Source organism: Numida meleagris, chromosome 8 (assembly GCF_002078875.1).
Source record: "Numida meleagris isolate 19003 breed g44 Domestic line chromosome 8, NumMel1.0, whole genome shotgun sequence".
In the NCBI taxonomy this organism is placed as follows: Eukaryota; Metazoa; Chordata; class Aves; order Galliformes; family Numididae; genus Numida; species Numida meleagris.
In genome coordinates this window covers 12,955,128-12,980,079 of record NC_034416.1, presented here as the reverse complement: position 1 = coordinate 12,980,079, position 24,952 = coordinate 12,955,128, and the positions used below count along the sequence as shown (strand labels likewise).

The 24,952-nt window shown below is 36.4% G+C and overlaps 1 protein-coding gene across 6 annotated transcripts in view; it reads left to right on the top strand.

Annotated features, from left to right (window-relative positions):
- The window catches only part of ATRX (ATRX, chromatin remodeler), a 79,139-nt gene that overhangs the window by 30,543 nt on the left and 23,644 nt on the right, over window positions 1-24,952 (top strand). For 4 of the 6 annotated variants that reach the window (XM_021405661.1, XM_021405658.1, XM_021405660.1 and 1 more), the window contains 12 exons: window positions 5,458-5,588; window positions 6,107-6,286; window positions 7,859-7,952; window positions 8,503-8,611; window positions 9,235-9,414; window positions 9,804-9,945; window positions 11,083-11,192; window positions 15,984-16,130; window positions 16,337-16,514; window positions 21,653-21,790; window positions 22,740-22,915; window positions 24,529-24,646. In XM_021405661.1, the coding sequence (XP_021261336.1) occupies window positions 5,458-5,588; window positions 6,107-6,286; window positions 7,859-7,952; window positions 8,503-8,611; window positions 9,235-9,414; window positions 9,804-9,945; window positions 11,083-11,192; window positions 15,984-16,130; window positions 16,337-16,514; window positions 21,653-21,790; window positions 22,740-22,915; window positions 24,529-24,646 (1,703 nt within the window). The remainder of the gene's footprint in view (window positions 1-5,457; window positions 5,589-6,106; window positions 6,287-7,858; window positions 7,953-8,502; window positions 8,612-9,234; window positions 9,415-9,803; window positions 9,946-11,082; window positions 11,193-15,983; window positions 16,131-16,336; window positions 16,515-21,652; window positions 21,791-22,739; window positions 22,916-24,528; window positions 24,647-24,952) is intronic. The other 2 variants (XM_021405663.1, XM_021405659.1) reach the window with 1 other exon arrangement.

The window sequence follows — 24,952 nt, the reverse complement described above, 5'->3', positions numbered from 1 at the left end:
ATGTTCTGGTGTATGACTGGAGTAAATTTTGAAAACACTGCTTTATATCCTTTACGCACCTCGGTTTGGCATCAAAATGTTGCTGACAATATAGTTCTTGCCTGTTTTCAGTCATCAAATTTAATTTTAAAGAATGATGCTTTTTAGGGTCTTGACAGCACAGGGTCATAAGCAGAACGTGTAAGCATTGGTAATACAAGTGCTTTTTTTTTTTAAGGAGCATTAATTTCAGTCCTGTTTTGATTTTTTGTTTGTTTGTTTCTTAAATGTTTCTGGTTGATAACTAAGCCTACACTGTCAAAGTTCAGTGCTCACAGTACAAATGTTACTGAGTGATCTTCACTGTTAGTTTAAGGGTTAACTGAATTGATATCGAATAAATCAGAAATATCAATTTAGGTTTTAAAAATCAGTTTCTGTAATTTCTTTTAAAGCTGAATCTTTGTTGAAGTTTTTATGTAGGGAATATACTGAATATATATTTATGAAATGGGGAGGTGTTGTGTCAATAAACAACCTTCAGACAAGTTAACTGGTAACTGCAGTCTAATTTTACATTGAGCATGTGTTGCACTTAGCACCAAAATCAGAAAGATAAAATGTAAAAAAGATGGAACAAATTTGAGAAGTTAGAAAGCTTGTTTTTCTGTTTACTCAACACAAAGTGTTTAAATAGTTCACCTACTATTCAGATAAGTTGCCTATTTTCTTCCAGGCCAAAGAGGGGATATAGTAACTACTGGGTATTTGTAGTGTGGGAGCTTTCATGTTTGCAAGTTTCTAGTTTAGATGTTCTGTTATTTGCATACCTTTGGATGTGCATGACATGAATATTACTAGTCTTGAAATAATTTTTGCCAAAATGCAATATCCAAGTGGGTCATAATATGACAGACAGTGCTGTATGCTTTCATTTTATGTTGTGTAATTATCTATTATTGGTCCTTCTGATCTTTTAAATGGTACTGTTTAATATGTTTGCAGTAGTTTTGTTTATTAAGAAGTAAATAGTGTATTTAATGCAGAATGCCTTTAAGTATTTGATGGATGCAATAAATTTTTGTAAAACATTTTTCTTGTCCAAGCATTTAATTTAATACAACTCTGACAGCTTGAAAATAAGACTGTTTCAGCACAGTGTAGTATTTAGAAGATGTTTGGCAATTTTGACTTTTTTTAAGACGTATATGGTGTTCCATCCAAGCATTAACCTCTCAAAATATGTTTTAATTGGATCTAAATGTTTAGTAACGTACCAGCAGCCCATTTAACACAGTAATGTTAGAAAGTTACTGGAAGAAAGGTGACTTTTATTAGCCACCTATGTCTTACTTTTTTGTCCTCATAGGCTTGTTTTGGGCAACTTTGTTTCTATGTATTCTTAGTAGGTATTTATGAACACTACGTGTGAGTTCCAGTAATCTAACTGGTATTAGTACATCACAGTGGTTAAGTAATACCTAAACCATTATTTTAGAAGAAAATTGGAGTGTTAGCATTGGCTCATCAAGATTTTTGACAAGCTATAAATGAGTCCATCGTATTGGCACTTCAAATTTCATGAACAAGAATGGTGCAAATTATCTTGTGGATTTAACGCCACGTCAGGAGAGGCTGCACCTACTCTTCCATTTTTTGCTGAAATGTCTGAAGGGTTACCTAAGGGAGTCTTGTGCTGTTCATAAGCAGCTGCTGGGAAACTTTCCATTTGCCTCCTTTTAAAAACATTTTTTCCTTTACAGAAATTGAAAAATACATAGTAACCAATTCATTTATAAATGTATATTTTCAGTGTTGTTCTTACCATGGTGTAGTGTGTTTAAATCCTGACTAATAGAAAATTATACATACATGCTTTTACTGTAGAGTTCATTTATATGTCCTGGTTGAGATTACAGCCCTATTCTTGAAGGCACTGTATAAAGTTGGAAAGATGTCCTTCTTCCAAACCTTATGATATGTTTAAGATGGAGTGGGGCTGGGCAACACGACGTGCTCAAGGTCACGGTAGCTGCATGGCAGAAATGAATGAAATGCAGGCAGTCTTTACTACCTGAAGTCCTGGGCTGGAGGTCATACAGCTCTGTGTTTTTCTTATTTAAAGCTTTTTGCAGTGTTCAACTGTAAAATCTAGTTGACAAAAAATGTGTTTTATATTCTTGATGCAAGTACATATTACCTTTTGATAGTACGTAGGTGCGTTGTACTTTTTGCTCTACTCTGGGAGAATGGCAGTGGAGGAATTTTCACACCATCGTGACCTGTTTTTGTTGGTGCTTACAGTTTGATGTTGCTGCAAATGTTAAAATGTTATATCAAGAACATTCAGTTTTCATCCCTTAGAAGCCTGGTCACTTTAGATGGTTTTACATCTTGTAATAGAAATGTGCTCGCTTACTTGGGAGTGGCATATTTTAACTCTAAAACAAGTTTCAGGAGTTCAGTACTGAGCTTGCTCTAGATCATGTAAGCTAATCACTACATCGGTCACTTGTCAGATACATTAACAAGAGTTAATCTGTCTGGTTCTAATATTGCTTACACTTGAATTCTAATGGGATTTGTGGTTACGTTAAAAGTAGGAATCGTAAATTCTTTACGTGTTTGAGCAATGTCTTACGTTTTTTGCCCAACGTCATACCAGTAGAAAGCGTGAAAGAGAATGTAGACGTAGTCACTAAACAAACAGTTCCATTTCCTTTTGATTCAAAGTAGTTGAATCTTTATCCTAGCTAAAAATACATATAAAAGCAACAACTTATTAATTATAACATTATACTAAATAATTAGAAGCTAATAAGCTTACCCAGTCTGAAGAGGTGTAGTTGGTTGGCGGTTATGATGATGGTCAGTAGGGAAACAGCTGCTCCTGTTGTTTATGAGTACTAGATTTTACATGTGGGGTTTTCTCTAGGTGAATGATGTGTTCACTGTTTTGGTTTTTCTTAAATATTTCATGAAAGTGAAGAACAAATAAAAATGCTTGTCTTCTCTCGTTAAAAACCAGACAATCTTGTTTAAAAATAAATCAATACCTTCTTAAAGGTGTCTTATGTGAAAGGTAAGTATCATTATCCACACTGGAGTTTTGTTATTTGCTGATACAATTGAGTATGATATATAGTCAAAGGCAGTGTTAGTAGGCAGTACTTTGAGGACTGAATTGGGAAAATTTGCAATTCTTTTTGTTGTTAACTGCTTTTTTCTCTTCCAAAATAAAAAACTGATGATATTCTTGTTGTTTTTTAAATAAGACAAGTGATTAAACTGATGCTGTCTGGGTTTCCCGGAATAGGATTCAACGTTAGTTTACACGAAAAGCTTTAAAAAAATAAAGCCAACCACCAGTGGTATTTCAGGCAGTTTCAATAGAAAGTCCTTCGAATGTTTAAAAGATGGAAGAAACATAATCTTAATTTCTTATGTGGGTTACTTATTCCTGATGCTATACATGATGTGATGATTATTTGGAGAAGAAAAAAAAAGGCCCTTTTCCAAATCTTCTGGAAGGACCTATGTAATGCAAACACTTTTAGAAGGAAATGTTACTTATCTGTGGACTTCAGTAAGTTTTCATTGACTTCACAGTGTGATCTGTTGACATACATAGAACTAAATGCTCGCCAATAGCTTTATGTTTTGTGGTTTTAATTAACTTCTTAAAATTTCTTTGCAAGCCATTCCTTCCAAAAAAAAAAAAAAAAAAGAGTGGGGCATGGAGGAACGTTTTGAATGGTGGATGGTTTGTGACTCGTTGAGCTATCCTAAATGGCTTCACTCTGTTTCTAAACCATTTTACTTCCATCTTTTAATAACAATATACGTTAGCTTTAAAAACTTTCTGGAAAATACTGTTCTAAAAGTAGAAAATAACAGTATGACATGTATGGAAAGATGCCTTGGGAAAATTCCTTCCGAAAAGTTGTGTTGTTTTAGAGATCTGCTATGTGCTACAAAATGAAATATTCTTTAAAACCTTTTTTTTAGTACTACCTAAATGTAACGAGTTTAATTTTCTAATGCATAAGCAGCTGTATTTTAAGAGATCGTCATTTGTGTGCCAGTTCCAAGTGAAGCCTAGACTGTGGTTTTTGAATGGTTGTTCTGACCTAACACAACTTCCCCATTCTGAACTTTGTGCACGCAGTATACATTAAGTCTCCCCGAAGGCAAGACAGACCAGATCTGTCCTAGGAAAAGAAGCTTTTCATTTAATATTGATAATCATGTAATGGGAAGTATAATAATTCTAATACTTATATGAGGAAGATTTCGTTCTTTCAGGACTTTTTTTTCTCCTGGAAGTAGGAGTTTTCAGATAAGTCCACTGTTTTGCTATGTGTTTGACACATCATTTCATTCTTTCCCGTGGATGTATATATTCATACAAGGTGTTTTTTTTTTTTTTTTTACGTTGCAAGAGCATGTAAAGAAGCCATTTTTCCATAGTAGCTTTTTGCACATCAGCTGAAAACATTATTGTGCTGAGGTGAAACTGGGAAGCTGAGCGGTTTGTGGAAATAAGGTGGTAATTTTCTTTTGAAGATCGTCCCATAATGTTTGATAAATCTCTTTCATCAGAGATTTTTTAATCTTTGATAAATCTCTGTATAGACACACACACGTGCACACATATGTACGTGTGGTATTTTTTATGTAGTTGCTAAAGGCAAGTGCTTGTAGTTGTATGAGAGATTCAGCGTGTTTTTTTTCCCCCCAGGCACTTACTAGCAGTTCATCTTGAGGTGTGCTGTGTTACGTCAATTAATGCAGCATCTCTTTTGCTGTAGGGTGGGCCCAGGCACCTAGAGTGCTAACACAGTTGGAGACAAACTGTGTGGATGTAGGGGTTTTCTAAAACCTGTGAATTAATGCATGTTACAGCACTCCTTTTTCTCTGCGATTGAAACATGCATTCAGTGATGCATTGCTTCTAAAACTATTGCTATTTATGTAAACAGTATTGTGTGTGCCTCAGGAAATTAGGGCACTTTCATCCCATTGGTTTGAATTAATCAAGAATGCTAAATTTTGGGAGGGGAAATGATTTGAGAATTAAGATTCTGTCTTTAGTATCTTTGTTACAGTTAGACCTTGTGTAGGTGCCTATCCCAGCACAGATGAGAAGAGATAAGAATGGGGAAGAATAGAGCAGATAGACCATGAATGAAACAAAATATTTGCTTGTACACTTTGTAACTCTCTGCAGTCTTACTCTGTAAGGTATGAAACTTTTAAGAAGCACGATAGAGATCTGCTTCCTAAAAGCAAGTTAACACAATGTATTTAACTCGAGATTTTGTTTTGATACCTTGTCTTATCACAACTTTTCATCATGCCTTTTTTTGTTCAGCTTTCAAACCTTTTTTGAAGTTCTGAATGGTATAGGTTTACATTTATCGTTCATAGATTTGTTTGAACAATGGAATACATAGTTTTTTCTGTTTTACTTCAAAGAATTGCCAAGAAAATGCTTTTAGAAGAAATCAAAGCCAATCTTTCCTCTGATGAGGATGCATCTTCTGATGAAGAGTCGGATGAAGGAAAAAAGAAAACTGGAAAGCAAACTGAAAACGCAGGAGACGATGGTGAGCACCAAATGCATCTGGAAATAAAGTGGTGCTGTAGTGCCTGTCACAGTGTCAGAGGTCTCTTGAGAAAAATTATGATAATTAAAATTTCATCAATTTTCAACAACAAATTTGATGTTGCTAGTCAGTAAAGGGACAGAGGACACGATCATGAGGACTGTCATCTCTTGTACTCTTCTGACAGTGCTGGTTTTTGTTTTTTGTTTTTTTTTGAGTATTCTGATTTTGTAGCTAATATAGAAGTCCTAGGGTTTTATGAGAAATAACCTATGAAGAATAATAAGACATGCAGATGCAAAGGAATAATTTAGCTAACAGCTATAGTCATTGCAGCAGATGGTCCAAGTGTACAGGCAATGTAAAAACTTTAATGTTTGAACAACTGAATGTTGTCCGATATCTTTTTGGAATAGTGCAGAAATTAGCCTAAAAGCATTCTGATTGTAATTCTTATCAAATTTAAGAAAAAAAATTACCAGTGTGTATGTTGTACTAACTCTTCTTACCTCTGACAGAAGAGAATGAAAAGGAAGATAATTCTGAATCAAATTCAGAGGAAGAAGACTCAAAGAAGCCCAGATACAGACACAGACTGCTGAGGCACAAACTGACAGTGAGTGATGGAGAATCTGGTGAAGAAAAGAAGGGGAAACCTAAAGAAACGAAAGAAGGGAAGCGCAGAAATAGAAGGAAAGGTATATAATCCAAACATTTTTGTCACAAAGAGTACTTAGTTCTATAATACAAGCCCAAAGCATGTCAAAATATAGATCTGAAACTCTGTACTTCTAAAATCTCAGTGTAAGCTTCCTTGTGTATTAAGTCTAGAACTCTTTTTTCTGTGTTTGATAAACAGTTCTATTTAAAATAAACGACTGCCGCAGGTTACATCTGCCTTCACTACTGTATCCTCTGAATTGGATTAATCTTGTTGAGTCTTAGAATATTCATTTCAAATACCGCAGTGAAACCCAGTAAGTCTAATTTGTGAAAACTTAGTGTTTCCCTTTATGTAGTTTCTCTTTTTCCTTGGACTGTTAATAGGCCCACGTGTCATCAACATCTTCTCCATGCTAGAGTTTAAATGTTGCAAGCTTTAGCTGAACAGTAGATGGCACTATGAAATTATGCCTGTCTTAGCTTTCTTCTTTTTTTTGTTGCATGTGAGAACAAAGGATATCAACTCCTAGCACTTAATTGTTTTGAACAGAGGAGCTGAGGAATGGTAAAAATGAATGCTTGCTGCCACACTGGTCATTGTACATGTTCACAGTGGTTCCTGGTAGTGGAAGTAAGGTTGCATACTGAAGATGTACTTTTCTCTTTCTAATGTTGCTCTTCTGAAAGAGTTTCTTTTCACCCTCAAAAATGTAGTTGTAAATACAGTGGCAGTATGCAAATAAGATGTAGCCAAACTAATTCTCAGCATTCTTTAGCATAAGAATTAGTCCCAAGTAGAACAGTTCAACTTCTTTCACCTCACAAACTCTAGCCCTATACTATTAAACTTACATTTCACTAAGTGTGTAGAACAATCTTTTTCTAAGTCTTGTGGCTCATAAAAGTTTAGCTTTCTACTGTGTTCAAAGTTGAACTAAATTTAAAAGTTGCAAAATAGCATGCTGATTTTAATTACTTATAAATGCCAGTACTAACTCCTAAAAGTAGTTACGGAAATATTACCTAACGCTGCTGTTTTAGATATATTTGCAATTGTCTTTCGAGTCCTTTTTATACTTGCATTACCTGAAGATCTTCAACCCATAAACACAGCAATATAATGCATATGTTGTTAGTAAATTGTTCTTTTTGCATGAATTGTGGAGTGTGATTATAAAACTATATCTGAAACACTGGAAACAAAAGCTTCTATTTAACTGGAGATCATCTTTTGTTCTGTCGACTTCAGTTCCCCATCACTTTTCACTCATCTTTGAAATGTGAAGCTTTCTAATATAATGCTGTCTGTCATTTGCTTGTGAAATTCAGATGTGTTAACAGATGTGTTAACGCAAGAAGAATGTAAGTCTTGTTGGCAAAACATGCCACCCATCAGGACTCAGTGCATATGTGGTTCAGGTTTCTACTCTGTTCCCCCTTATATTGCTGTTGCTTCTCAGTATGCTAAATGAGTCCCATAGAGCCAGAAGTGAACTTTTACACTGCTTGTTGATCTTGAACACTTTGTTGTATAATTAGAAAATATGTAACGTTGCTTGCTTACTTTGCAATAATATTCAACATGAAATCCTACTTCACTTTTTAAGTGAGCAGCGATGATTCAAATGACTCAGAGTTTCATGAATCTGCAGTTAGTGAAGAAGTCAGTGAGTCTGAAGATGACCAACGTCCAAGAACAAGGTATTCAAAAACTTAACTGTGCTTATCTTGTGTTTGGGTTTTGGTTTTTGTTTTTCAGTAGTGCCATCTGGGCAGTGAGACAGTAAAATGTAAAGGCTTCTTGTGACTTAAGTGACTTTGGATCGGTTTTTAAAACCTTTGATACTTCTTGCACATGGTTTTGTTGTCTGCTAATTAACTTTGCAGCAAGTGTAGCTATTCTGCATTTGTACTGCAGTATGTGGTACAGGGCAATTTGATGAGCCAGTAGGAAGAATGTTTATCAAAAAATGAGCATTTTTGTGCTAGGTATGTTGATCATGGAATGGTGGATTGCAATAGCAAACTGATAGTTCATGACTCTGATGTTCTTCAAGGTTGTCTAGAATAGACTGTTACTGTGTGTGTGTCCAGTGAGGTAAGGGGGAGGAGGGCATCTGGAAGAAAAACTGACTTCACAAAAGGAGTATATTCTTACTTGGCAGTGTAGTTCCTCTAATTTTACATTGCTGTCTCTCAGTGAGGCAATCAGTTATTATTATGTGTCAGTAAGATTCCTGTTTTTTTATAGATCTGCCAAGAAAGCTGAGGCAGAAGAAAATCAGCGCAGTTACAAACAGAAAAAGAAACGAAGACGTATAAAGGTTCCAGATGATTCTTCAAGTGAAAACAACAATAAGGTAGTATATTGTGTTCTGAATTAATAAATGGGAAAGGAAGTTCCTCTTTCTTACTTCAGCAGTTTCAGGGACTTGGGTATCTCAAAGTACAATAAAAAATTATAACTTCTCTCAATGGTAAGTAACATTGTGTTAAAATTTGTAAAACGGCACCACTATGGGCAGAAAAAACCATTATGGTTAACTAAACCCATTTCCTGTTTAGATATTGATTAAAATAATTATGTATATTTTAAATGGACAATATATTTTGAGTAAATAGAATTTCTAAAATTAAATATAGAAGATGGCAGACGAGTAGGCTCTGCTGCACTGATCTAGCACCACGAGCAGCGGAACAGTTGTTTAAGTCATTATTTATATGATAACAGTATCTTCAGTGCTGCTTTTGCACAGCTGGGCTTATCTTTAATATCTCAGAATACATTACATTTAAGGTGGTACTTCTTTTTTTCATGCTGACTACCTGATTAAGAAAAAAAGCAACCACACTATCTTTTTTCCTATGAACTAAAATCCACCAGTGTGTATAAAAATTTCTGAGGGCTTAATTGAAAATCGAGGATTTGATGGTCTGTATCATAATTTTCTTGTTAAGACATTATTTATTTAATTTCTAATAGAGTAATTCTGAAGATGAGGAAAATGATGATTCAAAATCTCCTGGAAAAGGCAGGAAGAAGATTAGGAAGATTATTAAAGATGATAAACTTAGAACAGAGACACAGAATGCACTTAAAGAGGAAGAAGAAAGAAGAAAACGTATAGCAGAAAGAGAACGGGAGAGAGAGAAGTTGAGAGAGGTACGTTCTGTTTTTATTGTAAAATGGTAGGAGGTTGAATTGATGATATTCATGATGTCATAATTCTAGCTCAGTTTAATTTGGTAAGTAATTCTAAAAATGTTCGTATCTAGCCTAGTAACCTACAAGCTTAATTTCTAGTTTGCAACTTAACATTGCTAAGTTTTATTCAAGGCTACTGAGATCTTTTGAAAGCTATTTCAATTGCTTGTTGCTTTTCTTTCCAGGGGGAAAAAGCAACCTCCAAAAGTAAGCTAATGACGCATGGTAAAGAATTAAAAGTTTCTTGTAAATAAAGATTTCATTTTTTTTCTAAAGCTAGTGACTGTCAAATGCTTGACATTATTTGCATGTAAAGTATTCCTATGATGCTCTGTTTCTGATCATAGGTGATAGAAATAGAAGATGCTTCGCCTCTGAAATGTCCCATTACAACTAAGCTGGTTTTAGATGAAGATGAAGAAACAAAAGAACCATTAGTGCAGGTTCACAGGAGTATAGTTACCAGACTGAAGCCGCACCAAGTAGATGGTAAGAAAAGAGATTTAAAACACTTGTAAAATTCTTTTTAATTTTACACTGGCCGAGTGTCCTACGCAATCTGAATTTAGAATAAGAAAAACTTCTTGGCAGGCAAATGCCAGAATGTTGTGTATAATGTTGTGCTTTTGGAAGATCTGAATAAAATTAAATGAGCACCAATCCATAGTTATATTTTACAAGCAAAGAGTCCTAAAAATTTGAAGTTGGAAGGGCCCTTAGAATTATGTAATTCTATGCGCTGAGATAGAATCAAATATAAGTTTACCATTCTATTGAGGAATTTGCCTATTTGATTTTCATAGTTTTCAGCAGGGATTTAAAAATCTCACGATATTTTCCTGGCTTTCTCATCAGGAGTATTTTTCCTAATACCTGATATGTCTTGACAGCATTATCTGTTTGTTTGTTGTTGTTTTTTTTAATGATGAAAAGAAGAATGACCAATCATGATTGTATTAATCACCCATTCTGTTCATTTAAACCTTCCTCAAAGTTCATAATATCCACTATTTCCATTTCAGTAAGAATCTTTTGTACTTAGTTCATCTCTTAAAGGGAGCTGCTCTGAACCAGACACAGTAGTTGAACTGAAGATTCATCTTTGCTGAGTATAGCATGGTAGAATGCAATTCCCCAGTAAATGAAAAAGGACAAAAAAAACACCCAGGAAGGCCTTTTTAAAAAAATTTAGGATTATATTTTCTATCCTTTTTCAGCTGTCATTGTTCTTACTTTGTTTTTCCCTTTTTAAGCATAATGCTTTCATATGATCTGTTTTGATTTAAATTTCTTCTTGCTGATTACAGAGATCATGATAGTCTTTCTGCGAAGTCCTTGCCAGTGCTGTTCTACTTCCTCTTTTCTCCCTGTCCCCAAGGTTGAAGTCATCTGCAGTCTTCACAACAGTATTTTTTAATCCAGTTGTTACAGCATCAGTGGAAACTATGAATGTAGTTGATTTCAGGGCAAAACTCATCCCAAACGATATCCAGTTGACAGAAATGAATCAAGAATTATCCTGAGCACTGCTTTTGTGAGAAAGATGATATTGCAGTGATCACTCTTACCAAGTGAACTTTAATAAAATGAATGTTTAATGAGAAAATTTTCAAAAATTTTATTCAGGTGTTCAGTTCATGTGGGATTGCTGTTGTGAATCTGTTAAAAAGACAAAGACATCTCCTGGTTCTGGATGCATTCTTGCTCACTGTATGGGGCTGGGGAAGACGTTACAGGTAAGAAGGAAGTCTTGTTTTCTGGTTTGTGACTTTTAAAAGCTGATCCATCAAAAGGCAATTTTAATGACTTTCAGAACATAGTAAAAACTTATTTCCTTGGCAGTGACTTGACGAGGGCTGCTGGAGGAAAAACGTTTTGTAAGAAGGTTTTGAGAAGGAAGTTATGATCGGTAGCATGCAGTTGTGCAAGCTCTGATCAACACTTGTACTTCTGCTTTAAAAAAAAAGAGTCTGAAATTAAGTAATTGTTGAGGTTTGCTTGAAAAGTTCATGTGTAATTGTAAGTGATGTGAAGCTTACTTGGAACTCTGTATATCAAAATAAAGCTAATAGGACTCAGGTTTCAGAAATCTATGTTTCTAAGCCAATTTAATAACCTTAAACATGTTTTGTTCTTTACAGTCTTTCCTACTCGTGTTGCTCTTTAAATTGTTTTTTTTCCCTTCATTGTTGTTTGGATTTATTTGCTGTATTGATAAAGTAGGAGGTCTATCTTTTGTTTGTTTGGTTTTTAAATTCTTGTTGTTTAATGCCAGGCTTTTGGTGTCTGTATTCAGCTTCTTTGTGTTTTAATATAAACAATATTTTGTTACAGTCTAGAGTTTTTTGGGTTGGAGAAGGAGAGTGTTGGTTTGGTTTTTATTTCACTAATCGTCTGCATATACATTTGTATGTATTTTTGGGTTGTTGTGCATCACAAACAACTTAAGACCACAAATTTTCATTGTCTTGGCAGTAAACCATATAGCATGTCTTCAATCCTTTTTATCACTTCTTAATTTCTTTTCTTTGACTTTAGAGTTCTTGGCTTCCTGAGATCTTCAGTTTCAAGGCCCCATTGTCATTTCAGCACATATTCCTTCTCTTTCACACAGCTGAGGATTGTTTTTTAGAAGTCTTTCTAATAGATTACTGTAGCATTTTTTGAAAAAAGATTTCCATGTTTGTCTGATACAGTTGGCTTTTCTGCCACGTTGGAAAATCACATGATGAACAGATTCCCATTTCTACTAAATCTGTAAAACCAGAACCTCAATCCTCATCTTAAAATATTTCTTCTGAAACTGATCACCCCGGCAGTTGCTCTAAAACAGTACTTGGAGCTCTTTTTCTTGATTCTCTTGTAACCATTGCAGATGTCAGGTTACCTTGACCTTCAAAAGAGAAAAGATCAAAAACAATTTTCTTGAATTCCCTGCATCTCAATATCCTTTTAAAGGAATAAGGAGTTCTTACTTCCTTTTCTGTTTGCTTATTTTCATATATCTGTTTTCATAATGAAAATTAAGAGTTTCCATTTAGCATCATTACAAGTGCTATGAGCAGAGAACTGGTATGAGTTGCTTTTCTTGGTGCTCCACTGGCAATCTGTGCCCAAGAACTTCTTTAGCAGAAGTCAGTTAACAGAAGAACTTCCTTCTCCCTTTTATTCTGTGGAAGAGAAATGGAAGTTTTTGAGAACTCTGAAGAAGAAAGAAGGATAACAGTCTTATCTATGCTTAGAAAGGCTGAATTCTTGTATTCATAGGTGCGGAAGATTGTGCCCTTAACTGGTGTCGTCATTTGCCTTCAGAAAAGGCTGCTTCGTGCCTCTTGGTTTTCCAGAAGGTGACCATTAGTATTTCTTCCCAGAAAAATGTGCCATTTACTATTAGACTAAGATCTCTGCTGATAAAAAGCAGGGCCACTTCGGACTTCCTGTCATTGGCCTGCACTGATATGATGCTTCCTCATTTCTGGAGATGGGAGATACTCCCTTATCAGGATACCTGGCTGATGGAATAAGTTATTGCAAATCTTTTTGAATCATTAGAAATCTAATTTGCCACTTCTGAAGACGTAGGAATTGATCTGAATTGTTTTCAACTTGAATTCAGTCAGGACCTTTCTTTGCCAGGGGCGGTTCTTAACTGTAATGTTATTTGACAGGAGATAAGCCAAGTGCTCTGGTGAGTTTGTGACTGGCAGGTCTAGATGATGTAGCAGGCAGCACTTGTACAATGCCTCATTCTAAATTCCCTCTTCAAATGCGCCAAGTTTGGATGCACTTTAGTCATTCTCTGGAGTGCAGTCTCTCTAGCGTGCTGATGATGGTTCTCAAAGAGGTTATTTTCTTCCTACAGTGAGGATGGGATCCTCAAAGCGTCTGTGAGGAAATGCCATTTCACCATCCTCTTCCATCTTGATCTGTTGTGGTGAAAGCTTCCCCCATTGGGTTGGGAAGCCCTATCACCTGACTGAAGGCTCAAGATCTGTTCATTCATAGCGAGGTCAGTATATCAATGTACTGGAATTCCAAGCTGTATGAAAGATTTTTGTGCCATAGCTGGTTTCATAATCCGCAGGTGACAGCAGTCAGTAATACGACCTTGTTAGTAACTGACCTAACAAAATGCTGTAAGGTGCTGTTGACAGTCAGCTGATCATTGACATATTTATGTTTGGTATGAAGTCTGTAGTTGCTCTGTGCCTTACTAGCTGATATTTGACATAGTCTGCACATGAAAACACTGCTGGACAACAGACTTGTCTTGGCTAGACTTGATGTCCTCCATTATTAGTTTTAACAGAGACTGAGATGTGCTCCATGACAGAATCTTCGGAGAGAATCTAGCAGGAGGTCTTTGTTGCTCTTTGCTAGAATTAGCTCTGTCTTGATGGGTCGGATATTTTCCTGATTCTTGAGTCTTCTCTCTAATCCATTACTCAAGATGGATTTTTCCATTCCTGTGTCTGCAGTGGATTCTTCAGCAAATGGAGTTACATAGGAAATATCTATTTCTGCTCTACTCTAATTGATACAAATTTTATTTAAGACTTGCTGATCCTGAAAAACCTTTTTTCATGACCTGAGAATTACAGGATATAGTCACAGAGCACTTAGGTTAGCTCCCCAAGATTCTTTAGATTCTTTGGATTCTTCCATAAAGAAGGGAATTGAGGGAGACTTGGCGTCAGTGTTACTATTTTAAATTTTACTTTTAGCTATTTATTTGAGTAGTATGAAGCTGTAGATGAACAGAGAAACTGCAGTCATTCCCTGCATGTACTGCTTAGGTCTAACAGGCTGCAGTCTTGATTGTCTGTGGTGCACAACATCTGGGCAGTGTGTATTTTATGAACTCCAGCTGCAGTATATTTTGCTTTGCTCTGTTGATGCAGGCAACAGACCACAACTGTTGACAGTCCAGGATCCCGTAGAAGTGGATTTTCATACTTGCTTTTGAAGAGTGTTTTTTTGCATGCTTGATTCTGATTTACACGTTGTAGTTATTTAGGAGTTAGATTATACTGGAGATTTTAAAAATATTGCAGAATTGTAGAACTTTCAGAGTAGCAATCCAGTCTAGATTGCTTTGTACATTTAGACTTTCTGTACCTTATACTTCAGTAAATAGTTTGAAATATTTCACGGTAGAAGTTTCTTTTATGTATGCTCATGACAGTCGTCTTGGCTGTAACTTGGTAAGTGAAAAAGGCCACAGCTATAAATGACTTATCTAGCATTTTTGTGGTTCCTTTTTGTCGCTTCAGTGATCATTTCTTATGTGATTATTTTCCAGTCCTACTTTACTCAGTAATGGCATTTATTGTTTTGCTCTTAAGAACTCAGTCAAAGTTAAGTTTTAAGCAGATTTTGTAAACTGCAGAGAATACGGTCAATAAATAAATGATTAGAGAAATAAAGCAGTTAAGGACTTGCTGACTTACTGGTTCTTAGAGACACAGGACTTTTGTGATAAGTCTTCATGGGAAGTTTCTTTCTGCATCTGAACACGTGATGCTTTTGTATTGGTAGTAAAACCACTGATAATTCTTTTGACATTGGAGCATCTAAAAACAGTTAAGTGCACAGTGCTTCAGCAAGTCATGCAGTTTGAAATGACTTTGATGCAGCGTATTAAATGAGAGTTGTAAGATACCAAGTTTTGATCCAGAAAGAACTTTCAGGATGTTCGACAGCTGTTGGTTACAGGGCAGCTGTCACCATTAAAAGGGTGACGTGAGAGCTTTTAGCTGCTTTGGGATCACTTTCTGTTTTGCTCCTGGCTTTTTACATGCTACCCAGTCCTATTTTTATTTGCTACTCCTAAAAAAACAGGCAGCCCAACAGAAGTATTCTTGAATGGCACCAAAAGAGTTAGTTATTTTTCCAAGCCTTAAGTAACTACTGTCATCTGTCAGGTAGGCTTTGTATGGGGTGAATATTTGGAAAGTATTTCAGTAACCTGCTTCAGAGTTCATTCCTGACAGTGCTACCAGGGTTTAAATCCTGGAAAACCTGGTAAGTGCAGTGCAGAATTTGTCCTGTGTTGGAAAAACTGTGAAAAACATAAGACTGAAGGTCACTTTTAAGGAACTTGATACAGTTATGAAGTCCAAAGAGGTGAATTTATTTAAGGTTTGGGGTGAATGTTGGGAGAATGCCAATAAACTGCCTAATAGAGCAGTGTGATTTATGAAAATGATTGATGATATGTAAAGGGGGGAGGGATTCTTATTTTTGGAATAGTTTATACAAATAGTTCAGTTATACAAGTTGAAACTTCTGTCACTATAAAAAGGATTTAAGCAGCCATGTAACACAAAGATAGTAAGTATATGAGTTTGGAATACATATGTATTGGATTTTAAGCAGCAAGTTGTTTAACGAACAGAAAAAGTGTGTTTGAATAAGACCACTGTTGGGAAGTTTTATACGTGAACGTATATATACTTGTATGCTTCTTTCTTGTCCTTCAGTGCTCAGTGTTTCATTTATTATTTCATTTGTTGTTCCTCTCTCAGGTAGTAAGCTTTCTGCACACAGTCCTGCTGTGTGACAAGCTGAATTTCCGGACGGCCCTTGTAGTGTGTCCTCTGAACACTGCCTTGAACTGGTTGAATGAGTTCGAAAAATGGCAGGAAGGTTTAGAAGACGATGAGAAATTAGAGGTATTGTAAGGCTTAAAAAGAGTTCTTAAAACTGAAATAGCTGAATGTTTTACATAATTGGGAAGCTCCACTGCTCAAAATACAGGCTAAGGAATGTACTTTAACTATGTGAAAAATTTTCTTGCATGAATACCTTAGATATTTAAGTTACGTCGCTGGTTTGGAATTTTAAGAGAAACTGAAGCATATTTTTCCTACTTCGAAAGGTCTGTGAATTAGCAACTGTGAAACGCCCTCAAGAGAGAAGCTATATGCTGCAGCGTTGGCAAGATGAAGGAGGTGTGATGATAATAGGCTATGAGATGTATCGTAATCTTGCGCAAGGCAGGAATGTGAAGAGTAGAAAACTGAAAGAAATATTTAATAAAGCTTTAGTAGATCCAGGTAAGTGGAAAATTAATGCAAGTATGCATTTCATTTACTGTGTTTTCAGATTGGAGTACATGAGCTAAATAAACATGTGTAATACACACGACAGTACTATGATATATCACAATAGCTTATCTTTTGTTGCCCTTTGATGAGTTACGGAAGTGGTTGCTGAGAAAATACCCCATGTCCTTTGTACATGGACTGTAATGGACTTTTTATTGGGTCAGGTACAGAAACAACCACAGGAATGTATTTCGAGTGTGAACTGTTGGTTATTTTAATCTGTAAATTTGTTACAACCATAAAAGTGCTTTATCCTCACTAGAATTCCACAGTTATGGGAGTATCTACACATGAAGACTAGGTGAAAATATACCACAGAAATGTGAACAAATGAGTATTATTTAAGTGCTAATGAATTGCAGATAAAGCATTTTTTCCCTTTTTTCGATCTGTGGCATGAATGTTTGGTTTTAAGCTCAGCTGACCTCAGCAAGCTTTTGTAAGATGTGTATGTAAGCACTTGAAAATATTTTAAGTTTATGAAAACCAGACTACTTGATGATCACTAAAACAACTGAAAACTCAGGATTAGAAGATTTCACCAAAATGGCAAAATTTTCTTTTGTATTCTGACCTGGGAACAGGTGAACTATATAAAGTTATTCACAACACAGTGTGCTTTAAATACTCTCTATTTAACTCTTAAATTATTTAAATGATACCTTTGCCTTAAGTTTGATATTGCTCTTCAAATTGATTAGATTTGGGAATGCTGATGTGGTAGTAAGGGAAATGATTTCTTTGATTCTGGAAGTAGATTTTCCTAGGATTTAATTATCTTACTGGACTTCAGGTTACTTGACTGTTAAGTATGGTAGATATCTTTTTTTTTTTACAAGTTTTTTTATAGCATTGGTTTGGCTTATAATTGTTCTTGGTGAGCTTGATTTTTGTGAAGTTTTATGGAGCTGAAAATCCGCTCTGCTGGTTGCATTTCTGTTGAGCCTCCTGGAGGTCTGGTTTGATAGTGCAGCTAAAATGATCTAACAGTAAGGCTGAGCTGTAAAGGAGTTGTTTCTTTTTTCTACCAGTGCTCTGAGTGTGCTTCATCTCCTGCCTTCTGAGCAGAATTGATGCGTCTAGCTCTGTAGACTAGAGCCAGTTTGAGAAGTGAAAATATTATTTTTCTGCTAGTTACAATTTTTCAACTCAGGGTAGCTCCTGTACAGTAGCTAATGAGCTATTTTTGTGATTGTGGTGAAGCCACAGGCATTATTTAAGTGGTGAAGAAAATGCAGTTTTTGCCAAGGGCTTTTCTGGGTTCTTCTGTTAATGCTGCAATTACTAAAATCAAACTTGGGGGAAAAAAAGCCCTTTGTGTCAGTCTTCTTATTTTATGTCTGCTTTGCTCAGAAGTTGAGAATCTTACCAGGAAGGTTGATAAATTTCTGTTGATTGCAGCAAAGAGTAGAGGAGTTGAGATACTTCTAGAGTGACCGATTTTTGTAGACTACTTTTCTCTGGAAAGTGTAAGGGAACCATGGTATAAGGGTTGATAGTACGTGTCATTATAATAGTGTTGTCTCTTCCTTTGTCAGGCCGTGAAGTGAGGTGGCTTGGTGGCCATGGAATTGTAGGGAAGAGACCTGGTTTCTTGTGTGACGTTTCCCATGCCATCACTTGTGAATCTTTTTTGCTTTTTGCACCCTGTTCGTGGGTGTTGGTTGGTTCTAATCCTATTTAGACAGCTTAGGACAACATGACTGAGTAGTATTGGTGGTGAGGTTGTTAACTTCTGTCAGTTTAAGCAAGTCCACGGAGTGCCCTGTAGGTTTTGGACCATTTCATGTGAACATGGAAACTTGCTTTGATCTCTTGGATTACTTGGTAGGGGGGAATCAGAGCGTTAGGAGCACCAACATTGAAATAACTCACTGTGTTTTTATGTTGCTTCAAATCCTTCTCTGTTTAAAGTAATTGCAAAGAGACAAAAATATTCTTCTGTTATTAGTCATTACTGTTTAGACACATTTGGATTGTTGAAATTGATGAGAAGTATCTTGCACCAACATTATTTGTTTCTTGCTATCTGTGATTTGCAGCGCAGGCGAGAGCAGCGTGCCAGTAGAAGAGTTATGAAGCTATGTGCTGGCTTGCTGCTGCGACGGCAAATAGGGGAACTCTTGCCTCTGGGAGCATTTTTAATTTAAAAAGTTGCGAATTTGGTATTTGAGCAATAATTTAATGATTTGTGTCTGGTTAAAATTAATGTTGCTAGGGTAGACATGTTCTGTAGCAGAAGCTTATATTGCTCTGCATATTACAGAAGAGGGGACCAAGAAGGGGGAAGGTTTAGCCAAAGTTTATGGGTGGGGAAATAGTGTGAGAAGTGATTTCGTTAATTAACTAGCTCTGCCATGTGAAATAATGGAAGGATTATATACTCATGCAAAGCAAGAAATAATTTCCCATACTGCTTTGTGCAACTGATAAAATTGTTTGGTTTATTGCTAAGTGCTGTGCTGTGCTTGCAGTGCTTCAGTAATTCTGTGGGCTCTTCTTGCTACATCTACAACTTCCATTGCTGTTCAACTTGGGAAAAGATCTTTAATCGACATTCGTATAAAGCAGGCTTAAATTCTTGTAGACTTCAAAGTAGAATTGTGTGTGTATCTATATGGCTATGTATCTATCACTGAGTGTGTTTTATTCATATCAATGCGTTAATGTGTGCAAGTACAGCAAGGTTAGGAAAGAGAAGACTGTGGTCTAAAGAAAGATTGGAGGCCAATTAGCCTAGAAGATGATGACTAAACTGACAAATTTTCCATCATGCAAAAGCTGGTTAGTAACAGGACTGTGATGAGTTGCTTTTTACATGAGTTGGAGGAAGGAGAGGATAGAATTTATCTTCACTGGCATCAGGGATCATTTACATTAGGTATCAGGCAGTGTATTAGAGGTCACAGTGTTTCGTTTCTCTCAGGGAGGATACATCCCATTCTCATAACCATTATCTCAGATGAAGAAAATGGGCTTAATGCTCCCTCAAGGTCTCTGCATTTTACGTTCCCTTTGGATAATTTCAGAAATGCTTTGCCCGTAATGAAATTCTTTTTTTTTAAGAGCAAGAAAAAACCACAAATCTATGAAAATCTGTCACTGAATTGTAGCCAAGAAGTTAGTTCAAGATAGCAATGTACATGACTGCCAAGTAAACCAAGGAGAATGATACTTTTTTCATGTTTTTACTATCATTTACTTAGTCTAAGCAAGAGAGGTTTTTGTTTTGCTATAAATTAACTGCTTTGTTCATTTTAAAATCGCAGTCTTCACTGAAAACCGATTTATTGAGTATTGGCAACATTTTACTTGCATCATTAAAATTTTATTTTCCATTCTTGCTAATGTACTTTGATTCTGATTGTAAAGGAAATACACTAGACCAAGTCAATATCTGAGAGCTGTATTGATGTATAAGCTGTCAAATCTGGTGGGGAGATGCTGCAAACCTTTACTAATGTCTCAGATCTCAAAAAAAAAGAAAAGAAAAAAAATCCAAGTCCAGCGTGTCTCAGTAGTACAGTACCCTGACTGAACAGCCTGGTGGCCAGCTCCTTCCTCTTGAAGAAGCACTGGCCCTAACGTAGTTCAGAATGAAGACTGTAGGAAGGATCTGCCACTAAGAGGTGCTCACCTCAAGTTGAAGGAAATCTTTGTGTGTAGCCACTTGGTGTCCATTCTGTGGGAAGTGGGGAAGGTACAAAAGCTGTGAACTAATATAGGAAAATATTTCTATGGCAAGTGTGGGAATTCGGCAGTTAGTAGGCTTGAACAAGTTTAATGTGTTCAGAATTCATATAGGTACTGGATTTTCATAACTGTCTTCTTGACTTGGTTAAAAGACTTTTTCTGCTTAGGGAAAAAAAACCTTGAATCCTTTTGTATTAGCATGTAATATTCACATCACCTTGACCCTTAAAGTGGCCAGTGAAGATGACTGGTGCTGGCATCAAATCATGCAGTTTGTCGGCGCTGTGGTTGGTTTGTGCATCTCTGTGTTGATTATTTTCATATAGTTGATTTTGTTCCTTACAAATCAGCGTACGGTTGATCTGAGGAGTACTGTTCTCAGGAAATTAAAAGATTGAATTGATGACATTGATAAATTTTTCTTTGCCACCTCAAATATCAGGTTTTTTTTTAGAGCTGAATAGATGAACCCAGCATATGGCTTTGGGTACAGTTTTTGTTGGTGCATCATCTTGACTTCAGCTGACTTCATGGCTGATAGTGCTGGAGCTGAGGTCACTTACAGATCTGGTAAAGCAGTCAGTCACTAGGAGGATCCTAGAATATCTTTAATATAACTTACTGAGGACAGATATTGCAGAAATTGCCCCAAACCTGGAAAACATTAGGATACGCAAGTGTATTCTGCCAAATTTAGTATTTTTTGTAAACCTCAAATTCTAACTCTTAATAATTCTACCAGAGCTGCTTTGCATACTGTGCAAACATCTTATGGTGTACTTCTGACATTTCTTGTGCAACTCATCTGAATTTGCACCCTGGAATCCTTGGTTTTATCTCTGGAAGAAAGCTGAGACAATTCCTGCAATGCTGTTTAGCTATGGGGTGGCAATTCACATGTCTGTAATTCAAATCAGATTTAACTGTGTTTGTGTATCTTAATAAGACTTTCCGTTGCACTGCTTACCTTTATTGTTGATACTGATCTGTTGCCTTACTGAAAAATTAGTGTCTACCTTATTTTTTTTGTTTTAATTGACTGAGCACCGGTAGATGGCAGCATAAGCTGAATTTAAGGATCAGCTTTCACAAGTTAGGAAGGAGTGAAAGAGAACACAGTCATGCACTAGCTGCATGTATAGACGGTTTCTAAAGGACTGTGTTAGGAAGCTGCATTTAATCCTTCCCTGAAGATTTTACAAGTAACAGTCTGCAGTTTACCAGAATGGCTACTGGCAATGCCTGTGTAAAGGATAAAAAAGAAACTAAATGATGCATAAAAAAGTAAAGGCATAATGAACATTAATAGAAAAAAAACATCAGCTTCTTTAGGCTGCCAGTTTCTTTGAGGTTATAAAAGATGGAAAAGATCTAATGTTTTTATTTCTTCCTAGGCCCTGACTTTGTTGTTTGTGACGAAGGGCACATATTAAAAAATGAAGCATCTGCTGTTTCTAAGGCAATGAATTCAATTCGTTCTAGGAGAAGAATAATTCTGACTGGAACACCGCTGCAAAATAATCTTATAGAATGTGAGTAGTTCTCTTGTTTAAGATGTGCTTATTTCTTTGGCTGTACTCTTACCTTTCAGCAGTATATAATTACAGATAGATTTAGTTTGAATAGAAGAAAAGAATTTGACATAATGAAGATGTTTGCTGTGTTTATACAGGAAGAAAAAAAAACATCCAGTAAGGGCTTTCTGCATTTTTCATATGTGATTATTGTCTCAAGATGTGATTCTGTGGTAGTTCAAGCAAAGTAAAGCTGAAGCTGTTGGGAGTCTGGCCTCTCCTCCATCCCTTCTCTTGGCATGACCTCGCATACATCTGATTCCTCAGGGAACCAATAAGAGGAGTATCAGAAAATTAATGCTGCAAGATGGAATAGCTTTCTGAGAGTTTAGTTCCTTGATGTAGCTCACCAGAGGATCGGATGAGTCTCAGTGTGTCCAAAGAGAAAGGGAGAGAGTATTTAGAGCAGAAATGAGTAGACCAGGTCTTTCAGGAGTATCAGTTTGAATTGTCCTAAACTATTGCAGAGCAGCGTTCTTAGTAGATTGGTTGAAACAGTAGTTTCTGTTTACTGCCTTGGGAATTTCGTTCTGTATTAGCTATTGATATTTAATATTTCTATCTGTTAGCGTGCTGTAAGATTTTTTCTTATTAATATGTTTTTGAATGTATTTCAAAATCTGTACAAGTATGTGTTATCATGTAATTGCTTTGGTGTACAGAAGCCCTGAAACTGTTTAGCATCTAAGATGAGGTAGTTTTAAATCTGACATTAAATGTAGAAGCTACCTTTCTGCCTACAGTGTATATCAATTTAAGATGCCCTTTTCTGAAAATGTTTCATGTGGGTATTTTTGCTTAACAGAAAGTTCTTAGTTTAGATATAACACGTGAATTTTGTATTAGAATTAATCCCAGTATTGTTCTTGCACTTTTGAACAACTGGAACTTGATCTTTTTGTTCTAGATCACTGCATGGTTAACTTTATTAAGGAGAATTTGCTTGGTTCAATTAAAGAATTCCGAAATCGATTTATAAATCCAATTCAGAATGGTCAGTGTGCAGACTCCACTCTGGTAGATGTCAGAGTAATGAAGAAGCGAGCACATATTCTCTATGAGATGTTAGCTGGATGCGTTCAGGTGAGAACAGATGTACCATAACTAATTACTTAAATTAGCTGTGGGGAGAGAGAAGAGTAATTCCATCTTGTTCTGATAAAAGCCCTCAAAGATCTGTATGTTTGCTATTTGAGTGTTTCATAAACAGTTTTCTGTTTGTTTTGCAGCGTGTTCTGTGTAGCTGCAGTTGCTGATAGTTGATTAAACAGTCCCAGGGAGCTGGGTGAAGTGGTCGCAGTGGGATGGTCCCATGTGCAGTTAGCTCACCTCAGAAGAAATAGAAATGTTTATGGCAGTGTGTAAGAGTGGTAAAGGACTTCCTATGGGAAGATGGTGATATTGGAAATGTAAATAGTAGCGAGAGATTAGCACACACAGTTCTACTTGTGTATATAGCAGTACAGGAACACAAACCATTCCTTGTTACAGTTTGCTCATGTTATAGAAGAGACAAGTAGAATGGATATATAGAATGTAGAATGTTATATATATATACACATGTATATATACGTATAGGATATATATATGTAGAATGTTATAAGTAAATATAACATTTAATTTCCTAGAACGCGTTCTGGAATTGATAGAGTTATGACCCGTTACAGAGGAAGTGATCCTGCAGCAAGATCAGTCCTGTTAGCCAAGGCCCTTACTGTTTGTTTTGCACTGAGGAAGACGTAGATTGTGAGCAAATCCTGGGTCCCTTCAGATGCTGGGCACCCCACAGTCAGCATTGGATGGAGCCTGGGTGAATTTTCCTATGGCACACTGCACAGAGCAGATCCTGTCTGTGGAGTGAAGCTCTTGTTGGATCTGTTGTGCAATTTCCATACAAGAAAGCTGTTCCCAAGGGATTCTGCGCACTCAGATAAAGGCAAGGCCTTGCAGGTGGTGTTATCACCAGTACCAAGAGGGAGCTGCCCACAGGCTCCTCTCTCTCGGAGAGCTGGCTGAGGTTATCCTGCAGCCAAGGAATTTGTGCAGCGCAGCTGAAGCCTGAAAGCCATGCTGTGTGCGCAGCACAGGTCAGAGCCTCCCAGGGCTGCTGGGGTCACCCACTCCTAAATATTGTCTTGGTCAGGATCAACACAGCAGGTACCGTTTGGATGGAGGGGCAGGTAGAGAGAGACTCAGGGTACAGTAATATAGAAAAAAAAAAAAACAAAGGAAATTTTGATTTGCATCAAACAAGGAAGTATTCAGAAATGGCGTGCTCTAAACCAGAAGGCAGTTACAATGAGTGTGAATTCACCTGTGATAAAAACATTGGTATAAGCTGCTTGACTTACCCATGCTTTCCCAGAAGTGGGTTTAGTATTGAAAAGGAAACAAAAGCAGAAATTACCAGGGCAGATTCTGAAGTTGCAGTCAACTTCTTAGGGATTTGGAGCTGAGGCATGGGGTTGGTGGGTCATCTCCTTTTTAATTGGACATCTATTTTTATTACATAAGGTGGGTTTCTACAGGCAGTGCCTGTAAATAGATTTATACAGTAGGTTATTTTTTTCCCCTTTGTGGTAAGTGAGCATCTGAATCTGATGAATGCCTTGCTGATTGAGTAGCCAGGAGTTCTTAAGCTCTCAGTAGTCAGTTTTGTGTTTGTAATTACTAAAATCTTGCTTGTAAAATTACAGAGGAAAGATTACACGGCATTAACAAAGTTCCTCCCACCAAAATACGAGTATGTTCTAGAAGTTAGAATGACACCTATTCAGTGCAAGCTCTACCAGTATTACTTGGATCATTTGACAGGTATGTGTCTACCGTTCTTTCAGGTAACAAGATTAATGGTCATCGGTTTGGGTTTTTTTAATATATATTATATGCCCTACAGATGAATTGTTCTGCTTCCTGTAAGACTTAACTTAGCTCTGAAATGTGAGTTGTAGCAAAACATTTCATTGCACATAAATATTCTGGGGGGGGAACTGTAATGCATGCATTTCAGCAGTAGTCTACTTTCAGGCTGTGGTTCATCTCTCCTCTCTTTTCTTTCTTTTCTAAACATAAAATGTATTTTATTTCATATTTTGTTCTTCCAAGAAATAGAACAGTGAC